The sequence below is a fragment of the Echeneis naucrates genome, chromosome 3 (genome assembly GCF_900963305.1).
Source record: "Echeneis naucrates chromosome 3, fEcheNa1.1, whole genome shotgun sequence".
NCBI classification, from domain to species: domain Eukaryota; kingdom Metazoa; phylum Chordata; class Actinopteri; order Carangiformes; family Echeneidae; genus Echeneis; species Echeneis naucrates.
In genome coordinates, this window is record NC_042513.1 from 4,076,247 (window position 1) to 4,102,088 (window position 25,842).

The following is a 25,842-nucleotide window of genomic DNA, read 5'->3' on the forward strand; positions in this document are numbered from 1 at the left end:
GGTCCCAAGGCACCAGGAAGAGACAAACTATCTGATAAACAATGAACAGCATCAGAGGAAATGCTGCTAAATCTCTGAAATTGGGTTCACTGTCACATGTTCTGGTAATTCTGCTGGACCAAAAGAAGTGAATTATTCAAACACCAGAAAGTAATATTTAAATTTCTGATTTCTGATCAAGATTAAAATCCACAGATACGTACTGCAAATTAGAGTTTCTGATGTATGATGCATTTTCACTGAATGTTGCATTAGGTCTGAAAATTTGTAACAGATTATAGTAAATACTAAATGTAGATTTTCTCTCTAATTTCTCCAGTTTTTTGTTGTCTGGTAAAAAAAAAATAAAGCAGGCCATTGTTCCATTTAGGAGGTCAGGTCCAGTGAATGTTTTCCTTAATAGATGATAAAATCAGTCAACTGACAGATTAGTTGACTGATTTTATCATCTATGTATATCAAGATCTTGACATTATAAGACATAAAAGCCACAACTTCCTTTTCTTCCCTGGCTTGATGGACTGTACATTTCCTATCAGTTTACAGTCAAGATGCATCAAGAATGAACTCTTTTTTTTTTTTTTTTTTTTTTTTACCTGGAGGGCACAGTTCATCATACGGATGATGTAGTCAAACTGTTGGTGGTCCAGGATGGCACGATTCTGCTGAACATGGAGACTCAGTTCATCTGTCACACACTGGCGAGCTGCCTTGCCTTTCAGTGCACGCAGCGCAGCGGGCAGTGTCTGTTAAGCATGGGGTAAGCAAAGAAAGTTTTAAAAAGAAAAATGTGGCTGATCTGACATGCCAGGCTGACTGCAAAGACAAAAGTGTGTTAAAAATGTGTATTTGTTCAAAACACAAAAACGTCTTTGTTTGTTGAGATTGTCAAGTTTCTTCAGAAAGCACACCCTTATTTTATAAACCACTGATAAAGATTGCAAATTTTATTTTGCTATCTGTTCTCTGCGCACAGCTAAAGATGGTATGAACGTCCCGCTTCTTTAATCTGCTGTTAAAGTAGCAGCCGTGGTGTTTCATGCTCAAAGTTTGGCAAAAATGTATTGGCTTCATGGGGTGTTCATAGGAACCATGCTGTACACTTTTACATTTGCAGAGAGATGCAGGCCCGTATTATACAACCCCTATAAGAAGGCACAGGGATGTATAAAATAACTGGCAACAATCCCATTATTAACACACCAGCATTTTTTTTAAGCACATTCACCTATGACTTCACTCACATGGGGCCATTATGAAGGAAAACTTGCTTGAACTGATATCTTTCTGAAGTATATATGTCCATAGAGGCAGGCTCAAGTGAGAGGAAATTAATTACCCTTTATGTTGAAATAATAATTAATGCTTAGCCAAGTAAGCAACGTAACAACGTAGATTCACAGTGGATATTGGCATGGGCTTTAATGACGGGAGATGATGATCGGGATGATTAAGGTGAAGAGATCTACAGCCTGTCAGAGTGGTTGAACACAACTGGACTAACTGGACAGATGCTTCCAGTTAGTGGACAGGTTGATTAGCTCCAATGATGAAAAACACTGCATCACCTTTTCAGTCTCCAAGTTCTTGTTGTCAAAAATGAAGGATATGCAGTTGCGCACCACTTCCAGCCTCCGAGCACTGTTAAACACTGATCCAGTCTTACCCATGATGGACACTGAAATACAGAAAGAAGAGGAACCACTGCAGTTTACATCTAAACCACCATCTACAGCAGTGCAGTGTGTATTGCACTGTGATAGACATTCAAAGTTGGCCTTACCAACAGGTGGTCCAGCAGGTACAACACACTTCCTCTCAGGTCGTACAGAAAGCGGTGTAGTGCTGTGTTTGGCCACACCCTCTTGTAAGAGCTTTTCCACCTTTTCATCAGCCAGCAGTGGGAAGGGAACCTGGTGCACACGGAGGTGGGATCCCTCTGATGGTCGAGGCACTTTTTGGAATGCCATGTGGGGGTTTGGGTTCTCCTACATACACCAGGGAACAAAATGAATTCATAGAATTGACATTTGGGTATAATATTAATGCACACCGGTCAGCCATAGTGACATCCTTCCTTATGCTATAACAGCAGAGATATAATCGTAGTTAGATTTATCAAGACTTGCATTTCTGTACAGCTGCTCAGAGAGTTCCCTGATGCGCTTCTGGAGCATAGCAGGGTTGACCTCTTCTTCCTTAAAGCTGTCAATATCTAAGGCCACCAGCTGCAAAGAAAAAAACAAAACAGTTATGTGCACTTTTAGGCGAACATATTCAAAGGTTCTACTGATGAAATGTTTCTACAGGACGGTTAGTAAAAACGGAATATAACAGATAATCATACACCATATGTGAGCAATTTATATCAAAACATTTGAAAAGTGTAAAACAATATTTGCGTAAGACCTTGCTCACTTACAGATTGCGAGATAAAGGTAAAAAGTTGGGCTTTAAATGCAGCATCATGATTCAGTACCTCATCAAAGAGATCACAGGCTCTGTACGGCGGACCTCTCTCTGAGACAAAGCCAGCGAAGGCCATGCCATCCAAAACCTTGGTCAGGAAATCATTCTCAATGAGGCCTCGTTGGCCCAGGAAGGCAGTCTGGATAATGTAAGAATTAGTGCAATTACAATCCTGCACAGATGGGAGCATTATAATTTTCATATGGACATAGTGTAACCTGAAAACGACGTATTTTGCTCACAACCATTTTTAGATCAAGATTACGAGATCTGCAACAGTATCTTTGCAAGGGTCCTCACACTGACATCTTTTATGCTTGAAACCTTGGATATGTTGGAGACCATGTATAAAAAAGGAAATAAATCTAGTTATGAATGACTACATGTAAATGTTTTGATTTACTTTATGCATAATTATTTGTGTTTGTTGGTAGAAGAGACGAAGCACAGTTCTCTCAAACCTCCTCCACTAAGTGATACCAGGCGACTAAGCAAAGCGTTTGTTTATAATGTGATCCATGTGGGGTACTTTGGGGATGATGTACTGAGGGGTTACCATGGACACACCATAGACATGAACAAACAAAAATGCTAGCCCAAAACAAAAATGTAAACCTAATACTTTTCATACGGCTCATTGCCGGGCTTTGCCCAAGGTTATGGGTCTGTGTCTGAAGCTTGGATAAACAAAAGGATAGAATCAGAGAAGAGTCACGGAGACCTGATGACACATTTAAAACAACATGCATCGTTCCACAAACATATTCAAACATACAACCTATACACTCCTGACAGGTTTATCTGTCAGGTCTTTACAATTTATTCCACACTCACTGGTGGACCTCTACATTTCCAGAGTGGAAGCTCCAATATGTTGTTTTCTCTCACCTTGTGAAAATGAATAACTGGTTCAGAATGGATCCGAATGAGCTGCAGGCAAGACCTGTAGCCCTGGAACAGTTGTGCAAACAGCCTGAGAAAGACAGCCCTCACCTCTTTATCCTAGAACAGAGACATACACTTCATCACCCAGCTATCCCACAACTGCAGTCTCATAAATACAACAGACATGTTGTCTGGAGGGTAAAGGATTATCGTTAGTTTGAGCCCTGCCTAATATTTTGCTGTAAGATATCTTTTTTGATTAAAGCAAATGTATCCTCCTCTTGTGGGGGAGGACATGACTGCTCAAAATTAAACACCGCAGGATACATGAATTAAGTCTATGATAGCGAAACTGACTTACCAACAACTTGAGATTGGAGGGTGCAGTGCGAGGCGGAGGGAACGCGTTGTCTGCTATCTCCAGATCGGGGTGCAAAACCTTAAAAAGAATGTTTTTCCAGATAACTTGTGTTTTCATTAAGCATATGCATTTTTGTACAGCTATCGGCAATAACTACAAAAACAACAGAAGTGAATGATGAGTAACCAGATAATTCAGCAGTCTATAATGACTATGCAAGTTTCAGTACAAGAATCAAACTGTTACTGTAGTAAGTATTTTATGTGTATTAATTTGTTTGGACAAGGACAGACACACATACACATGGTAAAAAAAGGGTTAGGGTAGGGTTAGGATATACATATGTCTTTGGTGTTCCAAATCATATGACTTCAATCAATCAATCAATCAATCAATCAATTTAGTCTTGCTCTCTGTAAATGACCTTATAGAGTAAGTATTTAATAATAATATTTTTGCACCTGAATGTTCACGTGTGAGCGGATGTAGGTGCTTACCAGAGATAGGGAAGTCTGTGTTTGGTGTAATAAAGGTTCAGGGAGTGGTGACAAGTGGATACACTCAGGGATCTTTATGGTTCCTCCATCCAGATCCGCAATAATAACATCCAACTGGTAAACATGCATAAAACACTGATAGGTTAGGATCTTTAATTGCAGCTGGATTGTTTACAGCGAGGTACAACACATTTCTGACAAGGTCCAGCCAAAACATCCAAGCAGACTGCTTAATCTTAATATGCAAAAACTTCCTGAAACCAGAGGAGTTTAGTTCGATCTTGCCACCTGAAAGAAAATATTGTTAAACATCATGATGCAGCATAATTTTGAGGTTATCAAGAAAAGAATGCCAAGAATAGTTGATGATTCACGGGTGTGGGGAAGGACAGTTCATGATATTCAAGGTCCATGCACAACTAAGTTATATTTCTTGAAGCACACAATGCATCATCACTTACCAGATCCTGGATTTCAGTCTGAAACATGGAGTGTACACCAATGATGAAGGGAGTGGGTGAGCTCAGGACCTCCAACAGCCGTGAAGGTAGAATAGGGATGTATGGGTAACTGAACATGAGAGCACATTAAAAATTGATACAAAAAACATGTTAGATAAGACTAGTAAAACAAATAAGGAAGAATTACTGGGTGATTAGGCAACTATGAGACTAAAATAAACTTGCCTGCAGGAAGTGCATGCAATCAAGTGAATTTGATGAAGAAATTCAAACTCAATTGAGTAAACTTGCATTCAGTGATAAGAGAGCAATAAAGATCGAAACTGGCTGTTGCATGACTAACAGATAACATTCATACATTTTGCAATGTTATCATTTACAAGTTTTGGATTTTTTCATGATAATCAAATGCAAGAAACTATTACACTGACAAATTCTCTATAATACTGATATGAACTATGATTGTGAGACATGAAATCAATACTGAGGAATGATTGCCAAACATGAGACCTAGAGGTCATAGGTCATTTCATGACAATGGTCCAATAATCTCACACATTGGTGCTGCTCATATATGTGTGTGTATGTGTACTGTATACACACATACATACATACATACATACATACATACATACATACATACATACATACATACATATATGAGCTGTGTCCCACATTTAAGTGAACAAAAACAACAGTGTCTTGCATTACAGTTTGTGAATGATCATATTTAAAGCAAACGCATTTAATGGTTTGCAGTGATTTCTTCCTTTTTTTCCCTTTCTTTTCTTTTTTTTTTGTTTTAAATCACATGATGGATATGGATGCACCAGTCTGCTTCAGAAAGAGAAGGAAACTGATCATTGCACAGAGGAAAGGCACATGTAGAACAATTGAATTTTGAAAAGAGAGTGAGTGGAAAAATCCTTGGAAGTTACTAGACTACAAAATTAAACAAAGTGTGATCTCCTTTAGGGCTGAGGTAAACCAGCAATCAAAACATAACAATAAAGTCTTTACACCAGCCAAAGTATCGGTGGAAAGTTACATGAGGAATTGTCCCAACACTAGGGTCAAACACATATTTACCTGTATTTAAGGGGAAACATGAGGGCTTCCAGGGCGCGGCATGCCTCTCCAAGCCTTTGGTAACTGGTGGAGTGAAACAAAACCTTGTGTTCTGTCAGCACTGCACAAAAGAGGCTTAAAACATTTTGGATTCCTGCAATTAGAAAACAAAAGAATAACATGAATGAGGCAGTGGCTTGAATATGACTTGCGCATTGCTACACGTCATTCATCAAGCATTTTTTTGAAGGCACGCAATACACAACACCCCCCCTCCCCCCAAAAAAAATAAAATAAAAAATAAAATAAAAAACCCTACACACACAATATTCTACCACCTCCCATTTCATTACTTCAACTTAAAAAACACAGTTTTCCACCACCTCTGGTATTGATCTGTTGCATTCTCCACAGTTTGTGAGTCATCCACTTCTCCTGGCCTGTGCCCTTGATCCACCAAATCTGCCCAACTTAACCTCCCACACCCCAGCTCACTGACACATCCCAAAACACCAATGTCATAGCTTCTGAGAGAAGATGAGTCTAAACCTTTGACCCCACTGACCTCTTAGGGTATCATTCATTCTTAACATTCTTCTCATCAGCACCACCCCAACAGAAACAAACCTCTCAGCCAGTGTTTGCCCCTTTCTGTCCTTAAAGGTGTTGTCAGTTTTCAAGCCCAGTGAAGGGTACCTGGGTATCCAGTCTCACTTGTGCTCTCTTTCCCTTTCTGCATCCTCGGAACAATGCCCAATTTCTCCCTTAACCCATTACCTGGGTGTTGCAGCTGCAGGGCTCAACACTTAATAGCCACATCTCCATTCCTTTAATCCAAAGTAATGGGTGCATCTTTTCTCTCATTCACCCCTCTCACTAAGAACCATCTGTCAAAACCTTTGACCGGTAATCCTCCAACTACAAGTTTGCCGGCTACTGTTCCCACAAACCCCCTCTAAGTCTCTGACCATTGTGCAGATAACTCCTCTGCTCAATGCTAAATTTGATAACGAGGCTTTTGAGTTTATTGAAAGGGCTGTTTTCAAGCACACCTCAGAATTCCTCCAGTCCATAGGTCCATGTTGGACCTGTGCTGATGGGGGGTCATGGTGCTGCTGCCCCTTGCTCATGAAGACAAAAATGACATATTTTCACCAAGAAATTTGGACAGTTAATGTGAATCACTGACTATAAAGTTGGAGAAAACTCATTTGTGAAAAACAAAGGAAATTACAGACTCTCTACAGTATAAACAATTCTTCAAATGCCGATGTGACAATCAGGAAGAATTCAGAGTTTACAGTTCCTGTTATTGTTTCCTATCAAGCAAATGACAGACCAATTCATCACACATTGTGTGATAAGGAGAGAGGAACCCTGGCAGACATATCTGTACCATTGGGGGCACTGGGTCTGGATGTTTGGCTGCCTGAGTGGAGCAGCTAAGTGATAAACAGGAAACAAGAGCCTCCACAAAATTTTTTAATGGTGAATGTCTTGCTAAACCAGATGAGTCAAGTGCATTGATATTAATTTAGATCAAAACTTTTGATATCACCTTTTCTTTTGAGAAAGATGCACTTGAGTATGCTCTGATCCCTGGAGCACACAATTTCGTAATCACACCTCAGGTTCAGGTGTTTGCTTATCTTGTGGAAATTGCAACACATTTCCGATTCCTAAATAAAAAGTAACAGCCCTTGACAAAGGAAGACACAAAAGCAATAAACAACAAACAGCAGGGTGGTTGATTTGTGGTTTCATCTCGCCCTGGGGAATGTACTTCCTGTCTAGTATGACATGTTTAACACACATTCCTCTCTGATGACTTGGGTGACCTGTGCACACAGAGTGATATGTTGACCTGCCTGTCTACACAGTTACAAGCTTGTCCTTATATAGACTTAAGAATGGCCTGATCAGTAAAACGATGCACTTGTTCTGTTTAAGTATAGCTGATCAGCTGATGTATGTTTACCTTTCTTTCTACCTTTCTTTCTTCATGCAGGTAAATCAGTAAAGGCCGAACAATGATTAACTCTGTCAGTGTCGAAGTCTGTCAGTCACTTTCACTTGACTCAGATGGATACTTGTGACATGTGTCTGCTACATAACCATAACAATTATTATAACAACCTGTTACATATTGCTACACCTTTCTGATCCCACAATTGACTGCCTTACATATTTCACATGCCAGGAAGAGAATAGGTGCATTTCCTAAAGTTGAAAAAAAAAAAGAAAGAAAGAAACACAAACACAAACCAAGCAACATCATGTCACATGTTTGTGATTCTCTGTAATAGATTAACAAAAACCTTCTCCAAGTCAGACTTGAGCACAACACTTTATCATGCTGTGGGGCTTGGACTATGTACTAAACAGATTAATAAAACCAGTTTATGAACTCATAGATCATCACTGTGTATTATGTCAAGATTGTTTTGTTTCGAGAATACATATCCCAGATTGAATACTTGACTTCCACATAACCCTGATCACATGTTTATCAGTGACGTACCCCCCATTAATGTGTTGTCCACTTTGTCCAAAAAAGAGGATGGTGCTAATACACAAATGATTTTTTTTGAAGCTCATGTTTTAGGTAATCAGCTCTAAATATAAACCGTCTTTAATTTCAGTCTCATTTTGCTCAGGGTTGCAAATAGTTAACAGAACTTGATTAATCAAGAATGACTCATTCAAAAAAATTTAATGCACAATGGCTCATTTGATGCCAAATCATAATTTTCAAGGGCTGAAGAAAGTGAGCGTTACACTAGGTAACATTATATTTAACGTGAGTCATGATGAATCAGGAATGTTGTATCTTTAACAAAGCACGTATTCACTGACTAAATCTATTGGAGTTCACTGAAGAACTAGCAAAGTTCTTCAGATTGTTTTCATGTGCAGAAAGAGTGAAAACTACATAATCTTGCCTCAGACACATTTAATGTACAATTGACCCGAACTCTTAATGGGTCACTGATACTTCTACGGTACTACAGAATGATGCCTTTAAAAGTCTGATCAGGATCAAGGTTGAGTGAATTCAGAATATACTGTAAAAAAATAAGCTGCTTTAATAAATCAACCTTGATAAGAACAACCAACAACACAAATGCAACTGAAAAAAAAAAAAAAAAAAAAAACCCAAAAAAAGAGATATGTTTAAACGTCGGAACCTGCAGCAGTAAATTGTTCTACATTTAAGGAATTATGTATCAGGAGTCATGCAATAAAAAGTAAATTACACCTGACATAACACTTTAGTTAAGATGTGGTAAAACATTCCTTATGAAGTTCTGCCCTGACTCATTACTCTTCCTGTCTCATGACTACTAGTAAGTAGTTGTCACAGTGCATGGACCCACCTAGCTGCTGGAAGAGCAAAGCAACACTCTTGCATGTGACAGGCAATATGTCATTCAGAGGCGTCTGGATGAGCTGCCGGTCTCCTGCTCCTAGGCTAAACAGCTTCTGTTAAATCACAACAAAAAACAAACACAGTGAAGGTCAGAAAACAGCTGTGCAAAATTTCTATGTCAATAATGTTTACAGGGTCAAGCACTTACAACTGAAACTGACAGGTATTCATTTAGATTTATAGTCGAGTGCACTGGGAGGCTATGTCCACCACTGCAGCTGCAGTAGTATGACATTTGAATACATTTATGTCTCACAAATAACAACTCAATCACATGCTCACCAGTGTATATTGGTACAGTGCCACCTTTAAAAACACTTGCATTAAAAAATGTGAAAACCTGACTAATCAGGTTAAATTAAAGATGGTACTTCGAACATAAAATGTTGAATGCTGACAAGTGTGAAGTGGCTCGAAGACACCTCTAAGATTCTGGAAGAAAAAAAAAAAGTTCTTCAGCCACGTGAAATATCAAACGGACCAAAAGGCCTCATTCATACAATTCTTTAAATATATGTATGTTTAGCTGGGTGATGTCTTGGCAAACAAGTCTGTTTCACTGCTGAGGTTCTCCCTAAAGCGAAATTTGCAGACGTGGGACTTTAAGAGGTCCTGTGCAAGTAAACAGAATTCTTCTCCCTCCTTATTTTTACCTCTATGATAACAACTTCTCAACCATTGTAGCAGGGTTTTCACTTCAAAATGTAAAAACAAAAAGCAAAATATGGTCTCTTTAACTGCATTAACTGTTTTACCTGCTTCATTTTCTGACATTAGGACTACAAACTAAAGCGACTGCATTTTTCTTTTTTTGTTATGAGGAATTTTAAATGGCTTGACATTTTAAATATATTTCTCCAAAGTGCTATAAACACAACATAAGAGCTCTTCTGTCCTTTACCCTACTCCAGGCTGAGGTATTTTGCTCTGAGTAACACGATGGAAAAAAATGACGAATATGTATTAGAAAATTACTGCCTGTAGCTGGACAACAATCTCTGGCACCATCTAAACACTATATTCCTGACTGGCTGCACAGCAAACATAAATCATTTTTAGTAGCTGCGCCACTGAGCCAATGGGCCTCAACCATCACCTCCACAAACAATCTCTGCCTCACAATATTCCAGGACCAACATGGACCCATTGCTGGCTCTTGTGAGAAGAAGGGAAAGTTGCAGAAGAGTGTCATGTGTCATGTGGATAGTGGTTCTTAGTGATATTTCACTACTTACCTGTGAACCACCAGCTACAGGAACCTGGAATGTGAAAAGGTTGGCCACCAGACCCTCTAAAGGGAAATTCAGACTATCGATGTACACGGTGTAGATCAGTCCCAAGCACCCCTGCAAGCACAAGGAAATTACAACAAAGACATTCTATGTGGAAAGAAAACAAGGACACTATGCTGCATACATACCACTATTGTAGCTTGTTGGTATTTATCATACTCATTTACCCTATTTAAGTCTGATTTGCCTTTGACTTTCAGGTTTCATAGCAATGTTTATTTAAAAAGCTCCTGGTAACAGAAGACAATCTATTCCCATGAACAGCATGGGTGACCATGAGTCTGAAGAAACAATGACCAATTTACATCTGTAAATATGTTTGGTATGTTTTGGTATTTATTTATGTATGTATTTATCTGATTTGGTGCATGTTTTTAAGCTTAAACAAACTAGGAAACAAAAACAAAACAATGCCTATTTTCAAGAGTCTAAACAGGCAGCAGATAAGCGTCCTCTCAGAAGTGCAAGTAAGAACTGATCCAAGTATTCCTTCTGAAAAAGATTTTTTTAATCATGATATAATCATATCTTGTCTTAGTACCCGGAATATTTCAGGATAATCCAGCCTGGACACGAGAATGAGACTTTTTGGTGCAAACACTTTAGCTGGCTGGATCAGACCATCCTCCTCTGCCTCCTCATCTTCATCTCCATCAGCTTCAATACTCTTTGATCCCTGAAACATAAAAAAAAAGAAACTATTTCAGTGAAGAGTTCAACACAGTGCCATGGACTGTACTGGACTTCATGCCAGCACTTCTGAGCTCCTGGTTTAGCTCATGAACTGCTCAATGCTTACTGTTTATTATGAGACTGCTATTCAAGCAAAAATTTGTGGATTGGCAGATTACAGGCAGTATAAATGGACAGTTTATTGTAAATCTGATCAAATACACACTATAAACGTATTTGTGCCATCATTAAACTATTTATCTAACTGGCTAACAAAGTAAGTCTTAATCTGGTTCTAATAGTTTCCATTGAATCCCTGAGTTTCATCAGAAGACTGATAAACCAGCCACTCAGTGCTCAATTCCAACTAAAGCCCCTCTCACTATCTGGTATATTTCTCCAGGCAATGAAAACATGCCATAAGTGCTTCAGTATCTCAGGACCAAGGAGTATGGGATCAAAATATCCCATTTAGATGGGAGTCACATTTCACCATTATTCTTAGGATTTCGTTTAATTATTAGTCAAAATACATTCCTCTGCTGCCTGTCTAGACTCTCCCTGGAATCCGACTGAGCAGATAAGGATGTCAGTTTAGAGAGTAAAGATTGTTAAAACACCCTCACGTTTAAAGAAGATCTTCGATACCTTACACTGAATAAAGGAATGTGTGTTTATTTTAAATAAAACATGATGTCTGGACAAGACCAAATATAGCTTCATCGAATAATTAGGTGCTGTGCTTCCCATTGTTAATTCTCCTTCACAGTACAGTCTGTGATACACTCATAGCTTTATTGTCTGGGTAAAGTGTGATGCCTTTTAATATAAACAAATGTTTTCATAAAAAAAGACAATTTGTGATTAAGGCTCTGCACTTAACTTCTGTCATAAGAACAATGTCTCTGCAGCTCATTCTGTCCTGCAGACCTAATACAAGCATCGACTTTGGCCTGTGTGTGAACAGCTTTGCTATTGTCCAAATAACAGTAAAGAGAAAATTACACAAATATTTCCCAAATCTAATGTCATTGTTCGTGACAATGTCTGCCCCCGGGGAGCCGTGAGGATTAAAACTTCAAAGCTGAATAAGATGAACCACTGGTCTGCACATATTTATCCAGTTGAAAGACCTCACTGACCAGCCGCAAGCAACCACAATTAAGTCTTCCAACAAGACCCCATAACAGTCAACAACTCGGCTATTTTTGGTTATTTTCTCGCTTTCATGTGGCAACCTGCCCTAAATCCATCCCCCTTGGATGCTTTAGAACCTACAAAAATGGGCCCATTTGGTTCAACACAGGAATGTTTGTCATTATTTTCTCATTCCCAAAATAATACAAAATATTTAATAATTAATAATAACACAGAAGTGATTTGTACAGTGATGAAAACTGACACAGATTTTCTCGTAAAGGGATGCTGAATTCAAGTAAAAAATTTTTGCTAATATAACAGGAATGTAATTGACGCCTGTCTTGAAAAAAAAATTTTATTAAGTTACCATGGGCAGAGTGACTGGAGTCATAGAAGGCCTCTCACAGAGTCAAACACAATGAAACAATTAGTCCTGTATTGTGTGTGCTTTTGGCAAAGGAGGACATTAACAAGGTAATTCATAAGTGCAAAAATTGTTTAATCAAAACATTTTGCTGTAATCAATCATTTAGGGGGGTTTGAACATTTGTGCCAAGACCACTAATCTATAATCAACCACAATCTTGTACGCATGAATAAATTAAATTAAACACGCTGGAGGGGAGCGCAGGTCCATCCTTTCTTTCAGAACATCATCACAAAGCCAGCTCAATATTTTTTTAGACTGGATCCAAAAGGCCTTTGTTTTCTATCATGCAACTGACCAAAAAAAAAATAATAATAACAATAATAATAATAATAAAAAAAAAAAACAGCCTAAAAATGGAAAATTGAAAACTAGAGCCACCACATTACTCAACTGATATGTACCTGATATGTACCCCATGGTCTCTAGGAGTCAGGAGAGACCCCATGAGGATGACTGTGAGTTAAAGAGAGGCTCATCACTATAATATTGTGCCTAAAGAGCCTTATAAGATGGGTGAATCCACTATACATGGCTGATGTCTGATGGGGTGACACTAAAATATTTATGATTATAGATTTCACTATATGAGGGCTATTCATAAATAATTTTCTGTGTTTTTATAAATTTCTTTTCTCCCTTTTTACGCTCTTTATTTCTATTGTTGGGCTTCTTTTAAGCACACTGGGCGACCTTTGTGGATGATAATGTGTTATAGAAATAAACTTGCATTGCATTGCCTACTCATATGTTCACTTCATCAGTCCCAAAACAGCTGTAGCCTACTGGGAATGGATCCTGAGTTCTTAATGTCCCTCTGATTGTGCAGACATACCCCTATGAACATACGTCTGAACTTCTGATCGTGAGCTCAAGTTTTCTAACAAAGATGTTAAAGAATAGCTCAGCCTTAACATGTATAGGGTGTTTCCCTTTACCACTATTCTTATGAAGAGGTTGCTTGTGGGTTTTTGTGGTTGTGTGTGTTTGTACACATGGTAGACTTACTTGCAGATTGACCTCGGCCTCATAGAAAGTGAGGCAGGAGCAGAAGTGCCGGTCTGAATCAATGTCTGTCAGCACAACAGTGAAGAAGGTTGGTGCTTTCCTGTCTCTGGACAACCTCCAGCCTCCAGGTTGGCAGAACTGAAAAAGATAAAGCCAATAAAATAGCATTGCATCAAAATTGAGGATCTTGATACAAATCTCATGGTCAGACAGATAGTGTGTTTCAGCAACAATGAATCTCTACAGAGAATGCATTTTCAGATTTTTAAACCCAAAATATATAATATTCTGTTGAAGCGCTGACATTGTTACAAGCTTTCTGGTTACGGTGTTCTCGACCAGTAACATTTTCAAAACCTTGGAAATGGAATCACCATTTTACCGTAGCTCGTCTAATCCTAATGTCCCCGTGGAGAGTTTTGACAGGATATCCTGTTTCAGTGCAGCAATTAGATCTACTCATGCAGACCATGCAGGAAGTGGCATGGTCAGTATTTAACTTCCTTCTCTGATGAAGTCATCAGCAAACGTGCCAGACCACATTTCCCTGATCATAAAATGGGGTATCTTAAATAAGACGGAAAATGGAAACATATCCACAAGCCCAGAGGTAGTTTAGGGATGTGATTTTACTAATGACCTAAATTAAAAATGAATGTCGAAAACAAAATCTCCATAGGAAGACATTTATTTAATTTCTTACTAGTTGGATTACAAATCCAGTGTCAAACATAGTGGTCGAGACTTGGATGTGTTGGTAAAGCAGATTTATTTTATTATTTTTTTTAAGTATTATTTCCTTCATTAAATTCTTTAAAAATTTCCAGGAAAATCTTTATTTATATTTCAAAACACTCTGTTTATTAAGGATTTAAAAATCACATAATTTTACAATTTCTCATGCATGACATAACTGAGCCATTTTTAGCAAGTGGGTACAGAAAGTCATGCACAACTGTTTCCATAAAAAAATAATCTTAAACAGGTTTTGGAACTCAAAACAGTGTGACTCATAAACACTCCAGACAAAAAACATCTACAAGTATTGAGGGGGAAAAAAAAAAAAAAGAGAAAGACAAACTTTTTTCTGTCACCGTGTTCATAGACATACAGGAATCCAGCATACTTATTTAGTAGGTGCAAATTTCACCATATTTTCTTTTGTACCATATGTTCAGATACGTTGTCATTTTTGTTTCCTCATTCGCAACTTGAAAATCATGTTGCTTTATTATTAACACCTGATCTTCCAAACAATTAAGAAAACAACCCCCCACCCCCAAAAAAAAAAAAAAAAAAAAAAAAACAAGTCAAGGCAAAAGAGATAAGAAGCTAGTGACAGATATGGACAAATGGATGCATTATTATTGAAAGTGGAGAGGGCATTTTGTCCTGAGTCCTGTGTTCATGTCTGTTCCTCTGTTTTTAGTGGAGGTCCAACTGGCCTGGCAATGAAGATGATGTTTAGACTGCTCCTCGAGGGTTACAGAAGGGACCACCACACACATGGGAGGTGGGGTGGGGGACTGATGGAGAGCTAGACCTGTGTAGAGCCAAAGGAAGATATACCGGCAAGGAAAAAACCAAGGCATAAGGAGACAACGAAGGTGATGAAAAAAAGGAACAAGAGAGGAATGCAGATTAAGAAAAAGGGGAAGGAAGGATTTGGCTTGTCCAATGTGGAAGATTGAACCAGGATGCCACCATCTTCCAGCAGATACAATAGCTTGCAGGAAATCTGTTAAACCTGCATTGTGGTGAGAGAGGTGTGTGTGTGTGTGTGTGTGTGTGTGTGTGTGTGTGTCAGATAAAACCCAAGGACAACTGGGGATAGCTGTGATCCTGTCCTAAACTATTCCAACTATGCCATTCATTGTTGTCAAAAAAAAAAAGAAGATAAACACCTTTGGTTCTGCAAAGCTCAGAAGATCACAGAAGATATAACATCCTGTTCTGCGTGTGTGACTACTGCAATGTAAGCTTGGGTGAGAGAGGGACTAACTAAAGGAGAGCAGCATGCAGAAAACACATGCAGGCGCAGTGATGAGAGGATTCACTGACTTCCCTAATGTTTAATCAGATGTTTCCTTGAAGCCCTTATCTCACCTGTAGGTCTGCCCCGAGATACTTGAGTACTGGCACAAGTTCACACTGAAAGGAGCTCAGTGTTTTGAAAATATCACTTTTTCAAGGCCCATTACAGCACTGACATGAACTATCATAAACGTATAACAAAAAGATGACTGATCATCAAGCTTAAAATGCTGTGGCTTGTCTAAAAACATAACATAGTAACAATTCAATGAACTTAATTTAAAAATGTTATGTATGCTTCCCTTCTGCATTTCTACTAAAACAAAAGGTAAAGTAGATATGTTTAAGTTATTTGTTTCCTTGAAAAAAGGTCATTTCAGCTCAACACAAAATAGTGTGGATATTCGCACATTTCTGAGAACAGTCCTTGCAGGAACAATGGATGAAGATCTAATCTTTAATGGGGATGGGACCTCTTGCAATATGTTACTGATTTTCTGGAGGCAAATATTATTATTATTATTTTTTTTTTTAACCAGAGGTCTCCAACTCCGGTCCTGGAGAGCTACTGTCCTGCATGATTTAGATGTTTCTCTGCTCCAACACATATGATTCTAATGATCAGCTAGTCATCAGGCTCTGCTGAGGTCTGATATGGAGCTGCTCATTAGAATCAGGTGTGTTGGAGCAGAGAAACATCTAAAACATGCAGGACAGTAGCTATCCAGGACCGGAGTTGGAGACCTCTGCTCTAAGTAGATTCCATTGTTCAAGTGAAGACAAAGTAACTAATTGAGCTAACAGTTTGAACAGCAGAAATAGAAAAAAAAAAAAAAACATTTGCAGCAGTACTTTCAAATCAACAGTCAGGCGTCACATCAGTGTTTGCTTCGCCCACGGCACAATTACCATCAATAAGGACAATGTGACGTCAATTCAACACACAGACCAGGCAAACCAGGGGTGCTGTCCTGTACATTAACACACATGAATATACTTGAGGTACACAACACTGTGTCAACAACCAAGGTCCATTTCTTCTGACAAAGACAGCAGGCGTTTCTCGATTACACACTGATAAACCCCGGGCATGAACACAAATGGGATTAATGTCGATCAGCAGACAGGATTGGAGGTTTGGATATTGGCGTAATAGAACAGTTTACATTGAATAGGTCCATTATGCTTTTTAAACATGAAATGCAAATGTATGTGTACATTTATCTTAATATTCATTTAGTTAAAACACAGTTCTGCTTTCTATCAGTTTTGAAATATACTGTGAAAATACTGAATAACTTTCTGATTCTCCCCCTCATGCTGAAGACTTGCAAGAGGACAGTTGAAGGGGAAAAGGTGCACTTGCAACAGGTGCAAGGGTCATAGCTCAGTAAACGTAGCTTTTTATGTCTGTACACAGACATTTTTACGCACACATACGCACGTGTGCGCACACAGAGCAAAGAGAAAGGACATCTCCTGTTCCGAAATTAGACCTCGGTCAAGTGACAAAGGAACTCTGGGACACACTTGCTGTATTGATGTCAGCAAGTAAATTGCCTCCTGCTAAACCCCCCTGCTGCATCCCATCATGTGCTGCAGCCTAGCATGACTGACTCACACCAACTGCACTATTCAGCCGCTCCGGCAGTGACACTGGATCTGCAGTCTGACCTGCTAAGCATCGTCACGGCAAAGTGCTCAAAGATCAGGGTCAATTAAAAAAAAAAAATATATATATATATATATATATAAAAAAAACCTTTCACCTAGAGGCTTCAACACAGGGCTGCATTCCGATACTATTACATGACGTTAATGCCCAGTGCAAGCCAGATATAACTGTGGCAGCAGCCATTACTAAGGATGACTCAGGACATACAGTGAGTCAGTGACATTGATTAAGGATCGAGCTTTATTCTTTCTGGTATGATGCAGATAAAACATTATGCAAACAGGTGTATTGTGTTTTAATATGATGCAACATTTTACAGGGCTATACTTAAGAAAAGAGAAACAGATTTTGAAGGGTCATAAAACCTTTAAAGAGTTCCCGTTACAAATGAGCCAAATCCAAACAGATTCTTTCAGTCTGAGGCTTATTTCATAATATGGGTGACTGAGAAACCAAAAAGAAATTAGGCACAAAACAAAAATGTTTTTTTCTGTATTGCAATAAAATTTGACCAGAGTGTGCTGTTCTCTAGGCATCAGGAGGAATAACCTGAAGTGAATAAAGGGGAAAGGATAAGATAACCACATACATCATAAACAATCAAAACCTAAATTGTGAACTTAAAAATAGATAACTACAGATTCATTTTTAAAAACACAGACATTCTTCAATTCCATCTCAAAAGAAGGGGGAAAAGAAAAATATCAAGAGAGAATAAAAATTATCTGTATATTCAGAAAATCCTGGCAAATTGTTGCTTGAGCTTGAATGTAAAGTGACTGCAAATGCAATGTGGTCAGGAAAAGTTATTAACAGATGTGCATTACAGCATGTACGCCATCATCCTCTTCCTTCCACCTTATTCTTTCCCCATGCATGTGGAGGAGACACATGCCACAAAGACAACACAATGACGGAAAGTGAAGTGTGAGGTGTCAAGGGCCAGAGAAGTACCGGCTGGGGGTGAGAAGGTCAGCGGCGTGCAGCCTGCACATCACTTCAACTTTATCAGGGCTGCAGGATAAGCAGTGGACAAAACAACCAGAGACGGCTGCTCCAGCCGAGCAGTTTGGTGCACAAACATGCGTGTGTCCCCCCCCGCCTCCCTCACTTGTCTTATTTGCTCGAGGTCAGCATGATGAGTACTGTCAACAAAATCACCATAAAAACAATGATATCCAAATGCTGTTTAGCACTTTCCGTGACTTAATCTTCTGCAACAAGTCTTTTTGAGCTGCTTGCACTGCCCATTCTGCTGAGGTGGCAGCCTCTTCCAGAACCGTTCTTCAGGTCAGCCCACCACCCCTCAGTCACCAAACTGCTGGTTTCTCTTTACTCATCTGTTATGCAACACCAGGCACATATGGTTCATTTTAGTTAGATATTTTTAGACGACCATGTTTGACGAATGTAAATGATAAAAAAAAAAAAAAAAAAAAGTCTAGTCAGAAAGGACGACAAAAGTCAGCTAGCAAATATTACAAGCTGGGCTGTACACAAAAAATGTGAGCTTCATAAATACCATATGCGTTGGAAATTTAAAACTAAACAAACGACAACTGGAAAGGGCATATTTTTGCCACACGCAGTTCGGAAGACAACTGTACTGAACCCCCATTTACCCAACATCTCCTGGGAAGATTTTTTCACTCTAGGGTGAATACTTGGGCTTATTTCCAAACGGCATAAATTAAAGACATACGCAATTCACCACATGAAACTTGAAAGCAAAAATGGATGAGGAGGAATAAAAATAGATTATAAATTATTCTTATGCTGAGATCAATATGCTATCAGATCAATCCATCATGTTCGTCCACAGTAGGTGCTACAGTCCCAAACACTGGATAGATTTCATTGTGTCGCTTTTGGAAAAAATTGCTAAACAAACACAATTTATTCCAACCGTAAGCGAGTTTAAGGTTCAAGGAAAATCTGCTGTGAAATACATTCAAGAGGCTAAAAATTCCCTTTCAGAATCCAAAAAGAGATCAAATTAAAACCATTTGAACAACTTGAAAACAAGAAAAATCTAATAAATACTTCCATTGCTGCAGGATCAGCTCTGTAAAACTTTTTGGTATTTTAGCAAAAACATTGGTGGCCTCTGCTAAAGGACAACGTGCTCTGTCATGTCTGGGCATGCCAACATAGTCGAACACATCAGACAAGATATTAAAAAACAAAAACAAAAACAAAAAAAATAGTGGTGCAATAGCTTAAGTTTCACAATTTAAGTCAGTTACATTTAACAGAAATCTGGGTTGTTGGCAGTATACAACAAACATTCACGAATTTATCCCAAGAACTGGTAAATAAGTGACAGTGCCACATATCATGTTGCACACGGATAGGTAAACTTTTTCAGTTCCAACTCCAAATCTCTTAACTTCTACACAAAAAAGAACAGACCTGAACAACTTATTTTCATCTGGAAATTTGTGACAGCCATAATCACGTTCAACCAGCTTTAACCCGAAGCATTTTTAGAATAAGGAAATGAAAGAGACTTTAAACAGAACTGAATGGTTACTTGGTATATTGATATTTGCGGAACAAAGGATTTTGTTCAATTATAATTCAAGGAAATTATGCCCAGAAGAAGACAGATTTTATTGAAAACCTGAGCAGGTGACTTCAGATATCTTAAGTTGACCCAGGCTCAGTTGTTGGAGAAAATGTAGCAAGACAAAAAAATGTTTGAGAATCAAATGGTATATTGGCTATTCAGCTTTAAAATCTATAGTATAAGAGTTCCACTGATTATGTTTGCACTAATGACTTGGCTTATGACATGGCATAATGATTTAGCAATAACATTTTGGCAAGTAGAGGAGCTCTGTCATGTTGAAGTTTGTCCTGCTACAGGGCCTCTAGACCCAGACTGCCTCTAGCTGTGCATTTGACCTGTGAGAACGTCACCTACTGTTAAGTGGATCTGTACGACTTATGTATACTAGTACAGAGCACAGTATGAGGCCCCGCCAGTTGTACTCAGTCTGAACATCATGTCCTCGGGTCAGATCTATGAGCAGTTAGTGTTGTGCATTCCTGTGTCCTTTAACCAATGGGAGTTTATTTTAGCCAGCAATCCACAGGCTTTTGTAGTTTTTATTTTATCAGTTCTGATCGACGCCAGATTGCTGCAGTTATTTTTGTTGTTGTTTTGTTTTTGTGTTTTTGTTTTTTAACCTGCATCAGCTGAGGATGGGAAAAGTGTTTTCCATCTGTAAAGAAGAGATATATAAATATGCACCATCAAAACACATCTCTGAGCTCATAGAGTGATGAATAAAAGAGTAAGATAAACAGCTTTTTCCTAACAGTTCCAGATCAGTACAATGGTTGTCGTGCGTCAGACTACTGAGCCAAAGTCTTTACTGCACTAAGATAACGGATGATAACGAACTGGCTGTGGAACAGGTGCTTCCTCCGTTGCCTTGTGGGGGTCTGGCTGAGTTATTCACTGTAGTCCTCAGTCTCACTTCTGCTCTGAATACCACAACACATTTTGTTCCTCTCCTGAGTGCATGCAAATTCAGCAAAGAGTAAATATAAGTTATAGTTTATATATATTTTTCCCGTTCAACAGACAGGATGTCATCATAAAGTAGAAACATAATCATGGTAATTTATCTTTTTATTATTAGCTGATATTTGAAAGTGGTGAAATGAGTTTATCTCTTCTTCCAGAGCATCCCGCTGGTGGACTTTATTAGGCGGAAAAGGAGGCGGCCTTCTGAGTGAAGAAGAGCAGTAATGTGCACATTAATAATATTACTGGTAGGAAAAAACCTGGCGCTTCGCCACGGGAGCTCCGCATACAGTGTTGTTGTAAAACAATAACAAGGGATATTGACTGCAACGTCACATCCACTTTCCAAACATATCATGCCTTAAGTGAATGTACAATAGTTTGTTTTGGTTTTTCTTGTAATAGATAGCAGCTTGTAGTGTTTGGCCAAAAGGTTAAAAGGTAAGTTGAACAAACTGTGAAAAGTACAGGTGATGTATTTAGTAGCTGCAGTCTATGACAGCTAAGAAGTTAGGACATAAACACTTTCCACCAATACACTAACTCTGAATGGCATTGTGGCACTGATTCTCCTTAATATATATTCAAATAAATAATAGGAATCCTAAATAGTAACTAGTAAATTAAAAATGATTCCTGTAAGTCGCACTGATTATATGAAAATGAACACAAACATTGCAGTATAAACACTGAACAGGTAAATCCTTCCAATCTCAAACACTTGAATCACTGTGTAATGAACTGCAGCTTGCTGCTTTGTCAACAATGCTTTTATCTTTAACAGAAAACATGATTGTATTTGTGGTTTTGTACAAGCATATCTAGTGACAGACTTAGAGTTTTATAAATGTGAACAGAAAACTTAAGTCTGCATCTAGATTCCAGTGGCCATATTAACATGCCTGTATCACATTATTACGCTGTCAGCGGGAGAGACTATTCCAGAACATTTGACCTTTTTTTTATTTCAAGCCATTATTACCAGTATGTCTTTGGAAGTGAAACTCAGCAGGTTCAGCACTGAGTGGAGCTACATCCTTGCACCGCCAGCACAGGAGGGAACCATTACAACTCAACTTCATCGGGAAGTAACCCAGCACCTCAAACTGGGCATCGATGTCTGAACACATCAGGCAGTCCTGAGAATCTTTCTTCTTTTTTTTTTTTTTTTTAACGGAAAAACATTTTGATTGTAGAAGTAATTTTTGGGAAAAATTAATGGGATGGCATAGATACACAATTAGTATAAGCGGGTTGGTGTAAGAATCATTGTTATGTCATCAGCTACTGAGCAGCCTCAGCTGCAACAGCACATTTTTACCAGCAGCTAACAGTTGTATTCACCAGGAACCAGTTAGATGGATGTCTGGAAACAGCAACTTCTTTAAATGAGAGGAAGGAAATGTGCTGGGTAGCTGAAGTATCCCTAAGCTCAGCTCTTGCAATTGTTCACCTGGATACTGGCACCCTTTGACCCCAATGTGTTTTTGCCCAGTGCAGGTCTGGCCATGGAGCTGATCATTTTTAACATTAAAACTCAGGTGAGCCAGGAAAAACTGAGAATTTGTAAGTGTATGTGACAGAATAACAAACGAAGAAACAGTTTGTTACCAACAGAACCACATATATAAACAAAAAAGCATTAAGACTGAAAGTTTGTACTGTGTTTTGTCTAAAAGTAAGAGTGTGTGCACTCTCCAGCATACTGTGGGTTTTTTTCATCCTGTGTATTCCCATTTCCTGGTGAGCTCAGTGCTTTTCAGCGTGGAAAGTCCTGCTTGCTTGACAGCCCCAGCTTTGTTTGGGCTTCACTGGAACACAGATCATTGATTACTCATAGGTGGATCTTCCTGACCAACACACAATTCTATTCCCCCCGCTGGCTGGAACAGCATCCTGCTATGTGGAATGCACTGTTTAGATTTTCTCTCATAGTTTTACAAACATCATAAGACCGACGTGCAGCGTGACATGTCAAGTTAGGGTCACTTGAGTCAATCCATCAAGTGATACAACATTCCTTCACTTGTCTGCGGTTTGGCCCGGAGCCTGCATCTGACTAACTAAGGCTGCTGATTATGAGCAGAGCAGTTAAGCTTTGTCATGATTTGCTTATCCAGCCAGCTCAGAGAAAAGGGTCAGATGAGTGATTCCTCACAGCATTGTGTGTGCATGTGTAAGCACACGCACACACATATATATATATATATATATATATACACACACACAGCTGGGTCTGCTGGAGTAGAAAATATATATATGCACACATACACACACATAACTTTATATGACACCCTTGCAGTCATATTAGCTTTTAACACAACGCCTGCGGTTTACAAACGTTCCAAATAACTTGAGACTCCTTTCCACAACTGCAAGCCATATTTTTCATTTCTGTAGGGACTTTGGAGGGAAGGGAAGGATTTCAAGAAGTCCAACCTCTTGACACGAGAAATGACACCAGTGTTTACAATCTGGTCAAGTCAGGTCAAATTCCTTCATCAAGGAAGAAAGATGGGCCCCAATGTGGATTTCTATATTAACAGAACCCAGGGTACAATGACTTTGCTCTAGTTAGAGCTCCTCTGTTATGAACTACACATGCATAAGCCTATTGTTACAGCACATGTCATTTCAAACTGACTGATTTTATTTTTGGATGGACGGTTGTGGCACTCTTGCATTGTTCCAACATGTGTACTGCAATTCAGCTGACCTCAAAGGACCTTTTGAAAAGCAAATGAACACACTATTGATGGAAAAAGTGGGAAAAGGACTCCCAGCCTGACTCATTTTACAATTCTCCTGCCTAAGGAGCTAAAATCCCTGGTAACACTTTCATAGTTTGATTAAACTTTTGAACCTGATTGATATATGATGTGTCAAACGTTACTCCCAGATACCAAAACATTCACATGCAAACTAAAATGTAGAAATACACATACCACCTCAATTTTGTTACTGATAAGAGCTTCTCCTATTTCTATTAAGGATTAATAGGAAAAATCTGCCAGGAAATCATGTAAAAAAATTCTTTAGAAGTTTTGATTGTACCTTAGATATTTGAGACATTTTCTACATGGAATTTGGACAGTTATCAAATTTTGTATAATTTTCTGTGCCCTTTACAAATACAATTGCACTAATGATGCATTTTTATATAGCCAAATGTAGCCTGCAAATAGTTAAAGCATGGTGTGATAAGAGACTGAAAACAAAGTAAAAATCTGTCAGGAGAGTTCAAAGCCAAAACCTGCATCAACAGTTATAGACTGTACAAGAGGGACGCTTTAACGCCTGTGTTGTCCCCTTCACTTTGAAGACAATTTTCAAAAATGACAAGAAGAGAAATGTGGAGCTGAGGAAAAATGCGAATTTTAGAGTGACAGTCTGAGTATCCTGTAAACCAAGCAAAGAAACCCAAAAAGACAAGTAATGCAAATGAAATTATCTGTTTGGCCCATAATGTCTACTGCAAATCATTGCAAAGAAGAATTTTAAATGGATTATGATCACGACTCCCCCCCAAAAAAAAAAAAAAAAAAAAATCAAGTCACCATCACTGAAGCTGACACCTTTGTTTTCACTTTTGGTTTTCATCACTGTTGTAGCTGCTTCTATAGATGTCTTTTTCTGACAATTAGGACTACCAGTATATGTCTGAGTGATTAGTGGAAGAGAAAGGCAAATGACCAGTATGGTATGCAGTCAGAGAAACAACTCTGCTTGCTTAGCTGACTGAGTGGAACAGAGAACCCACACCACATACTGCGTGTTGGACTGGACTATACAGGACAGCTATTGTTCAGTGCTGCAGCATCTCGCCCACAGTCACAACATGTGGGTCTACGTGGAGATTGAGCAGTCTGAAATATTGAGACTCACACTGTTTTCACTGTCACACACCTAAGGCTGTATGTTAGAAGCCGTTAAAAGGTGAGGTGATGACAGGTCACCTACAAACTTTGAAAACAAACGAAGAAGTACGTCAAAGAGGAACAATGTGTGACAAATGGAAGGTCAAGGTTTTTGAATCAACAAGTACTTTTTACGATGCTTCAGCTGTGTTGAGAGAGGTGTGTCTCAAACTGCTGACCTGGGTTGTTTTTAAAGTTGTCTGAAATCTGAAACTCATGACCACAAAAAAGTGGGAATGTAGCATTTGTAGCAAAATTATTTAAACAAAGCTATAAATAAGTGCAAATTATAAATATAAAAATTCTTAACACTCTTTGTTATAAACAGGAAGTTGTTTTTTATAACTCTTTTTACTCTTTCTTTTTAAAATACCTGAAAAGAGTGCTCATTAGTGTTTGTGTGTTTAAAAAATATTAAAATGAGGAAAAGTAGATACATACATTGACATTAGAGAGCTGTGGAACAAAGAATCAAGAAATTAAATATCCATTTAAGCTTTATAGAGCCTTTTTTATGAAATAATGAATCATTAAATCATAAATGCCAATCAGAATTTGGTTTTGGGGGAGAACGCTTACTAATATGTAAAAAATGTTTATTAATATCAAAATAATGTAATCGGAATGGTTGTACATTAGGTATTGGTTTTTCGCCAGTTTAAGCAGGCTCAGGTTAATCTGCTTTGAAACTACTAACTCAATTTGTTTTATGTAGTTCTGTTATTACGTACAATAAACAGCTTTAAACAAAAACCTTCCCACCATAAACTGGAGGCATATTGCTTCGACTGTGTTAAAGTGCAAAACATGAAGGTTTGATTTAAGTGAAGTTAGTTGTAAAAATTTACAACTCTGGCAAACACTGTTACCCGCAAAACGCAGTCTTGGACAAGGTTTGGCATTTGTTACTCTGGAGACTCACCGATACTTGAATTAGACTTGAAAGTTTGTCCATCTGGTTGTCACAAAAT

At 38.5% G+C, this 25,842-nt stretch overlaps 1 protein-coding gene across 2 annotated transcripts in view; it reads right to left on the reverse strand.

Annotated features, from left to right (window-relative positions):
- The window catches only part of sbf2 (SET binding factor 2), a 75,426-nt gene that overhangs the window by 34,315 nt on the left and 15,269 nt on the right, over positions 1-25,842 (reverse strand). For both annotated transcript variants that reach the window (XM_029497715.1, XM_029497714.1), the window contains exons 3-16: positions 13,711-13,848; positions 11,005-11,139; positions 10,407-10,517; positions 9,119-9,224; positions 5,763-5,895; positions 4,674-4,782; positions 4,213-4,326; positions 3,716-3,793; positions 3,358-3,471; positions 2,480-2,608; positions 2,130-2,228; positions 1,784-1,988; positions 1,569-1,678; positions 597-746 (exon numbers count right to left, since the gene is read on the reverse strand). In XM_029497715.1, the coding sequence (XP_029353575.1) occupies positions 597-746; positions 1,569-1,678; positions 1,784-1,988; positions 2,130-2,228; positions 2,480-2,608; positions 3,358-3,471; positions 3,716-3,793; positions 4,213-4,326; positions 4,674-4,782; positions 5,763-5,895; positions 9,119-9,224; positions 10,407-10,517; positions 11,005-11,139; positions 13,711-13,848 (1,731 nt within the window). The remainder of the gene's footprint in view (positions 1-596; positions 747-1,568; positions 1,679-1,783; positions 1,989-2,129; positions 2,229-2,479; positions 2,609-3,357; positions 3,472-3,715; positions 3,794-4,212; positions 4,327-4,673; positions 4,783-5,762; positions 5,896-9,118; positions 9,225-10,406; positions 10,518-11,004; positions 11,140-13,710; positions 13,849-25,842) is intronic.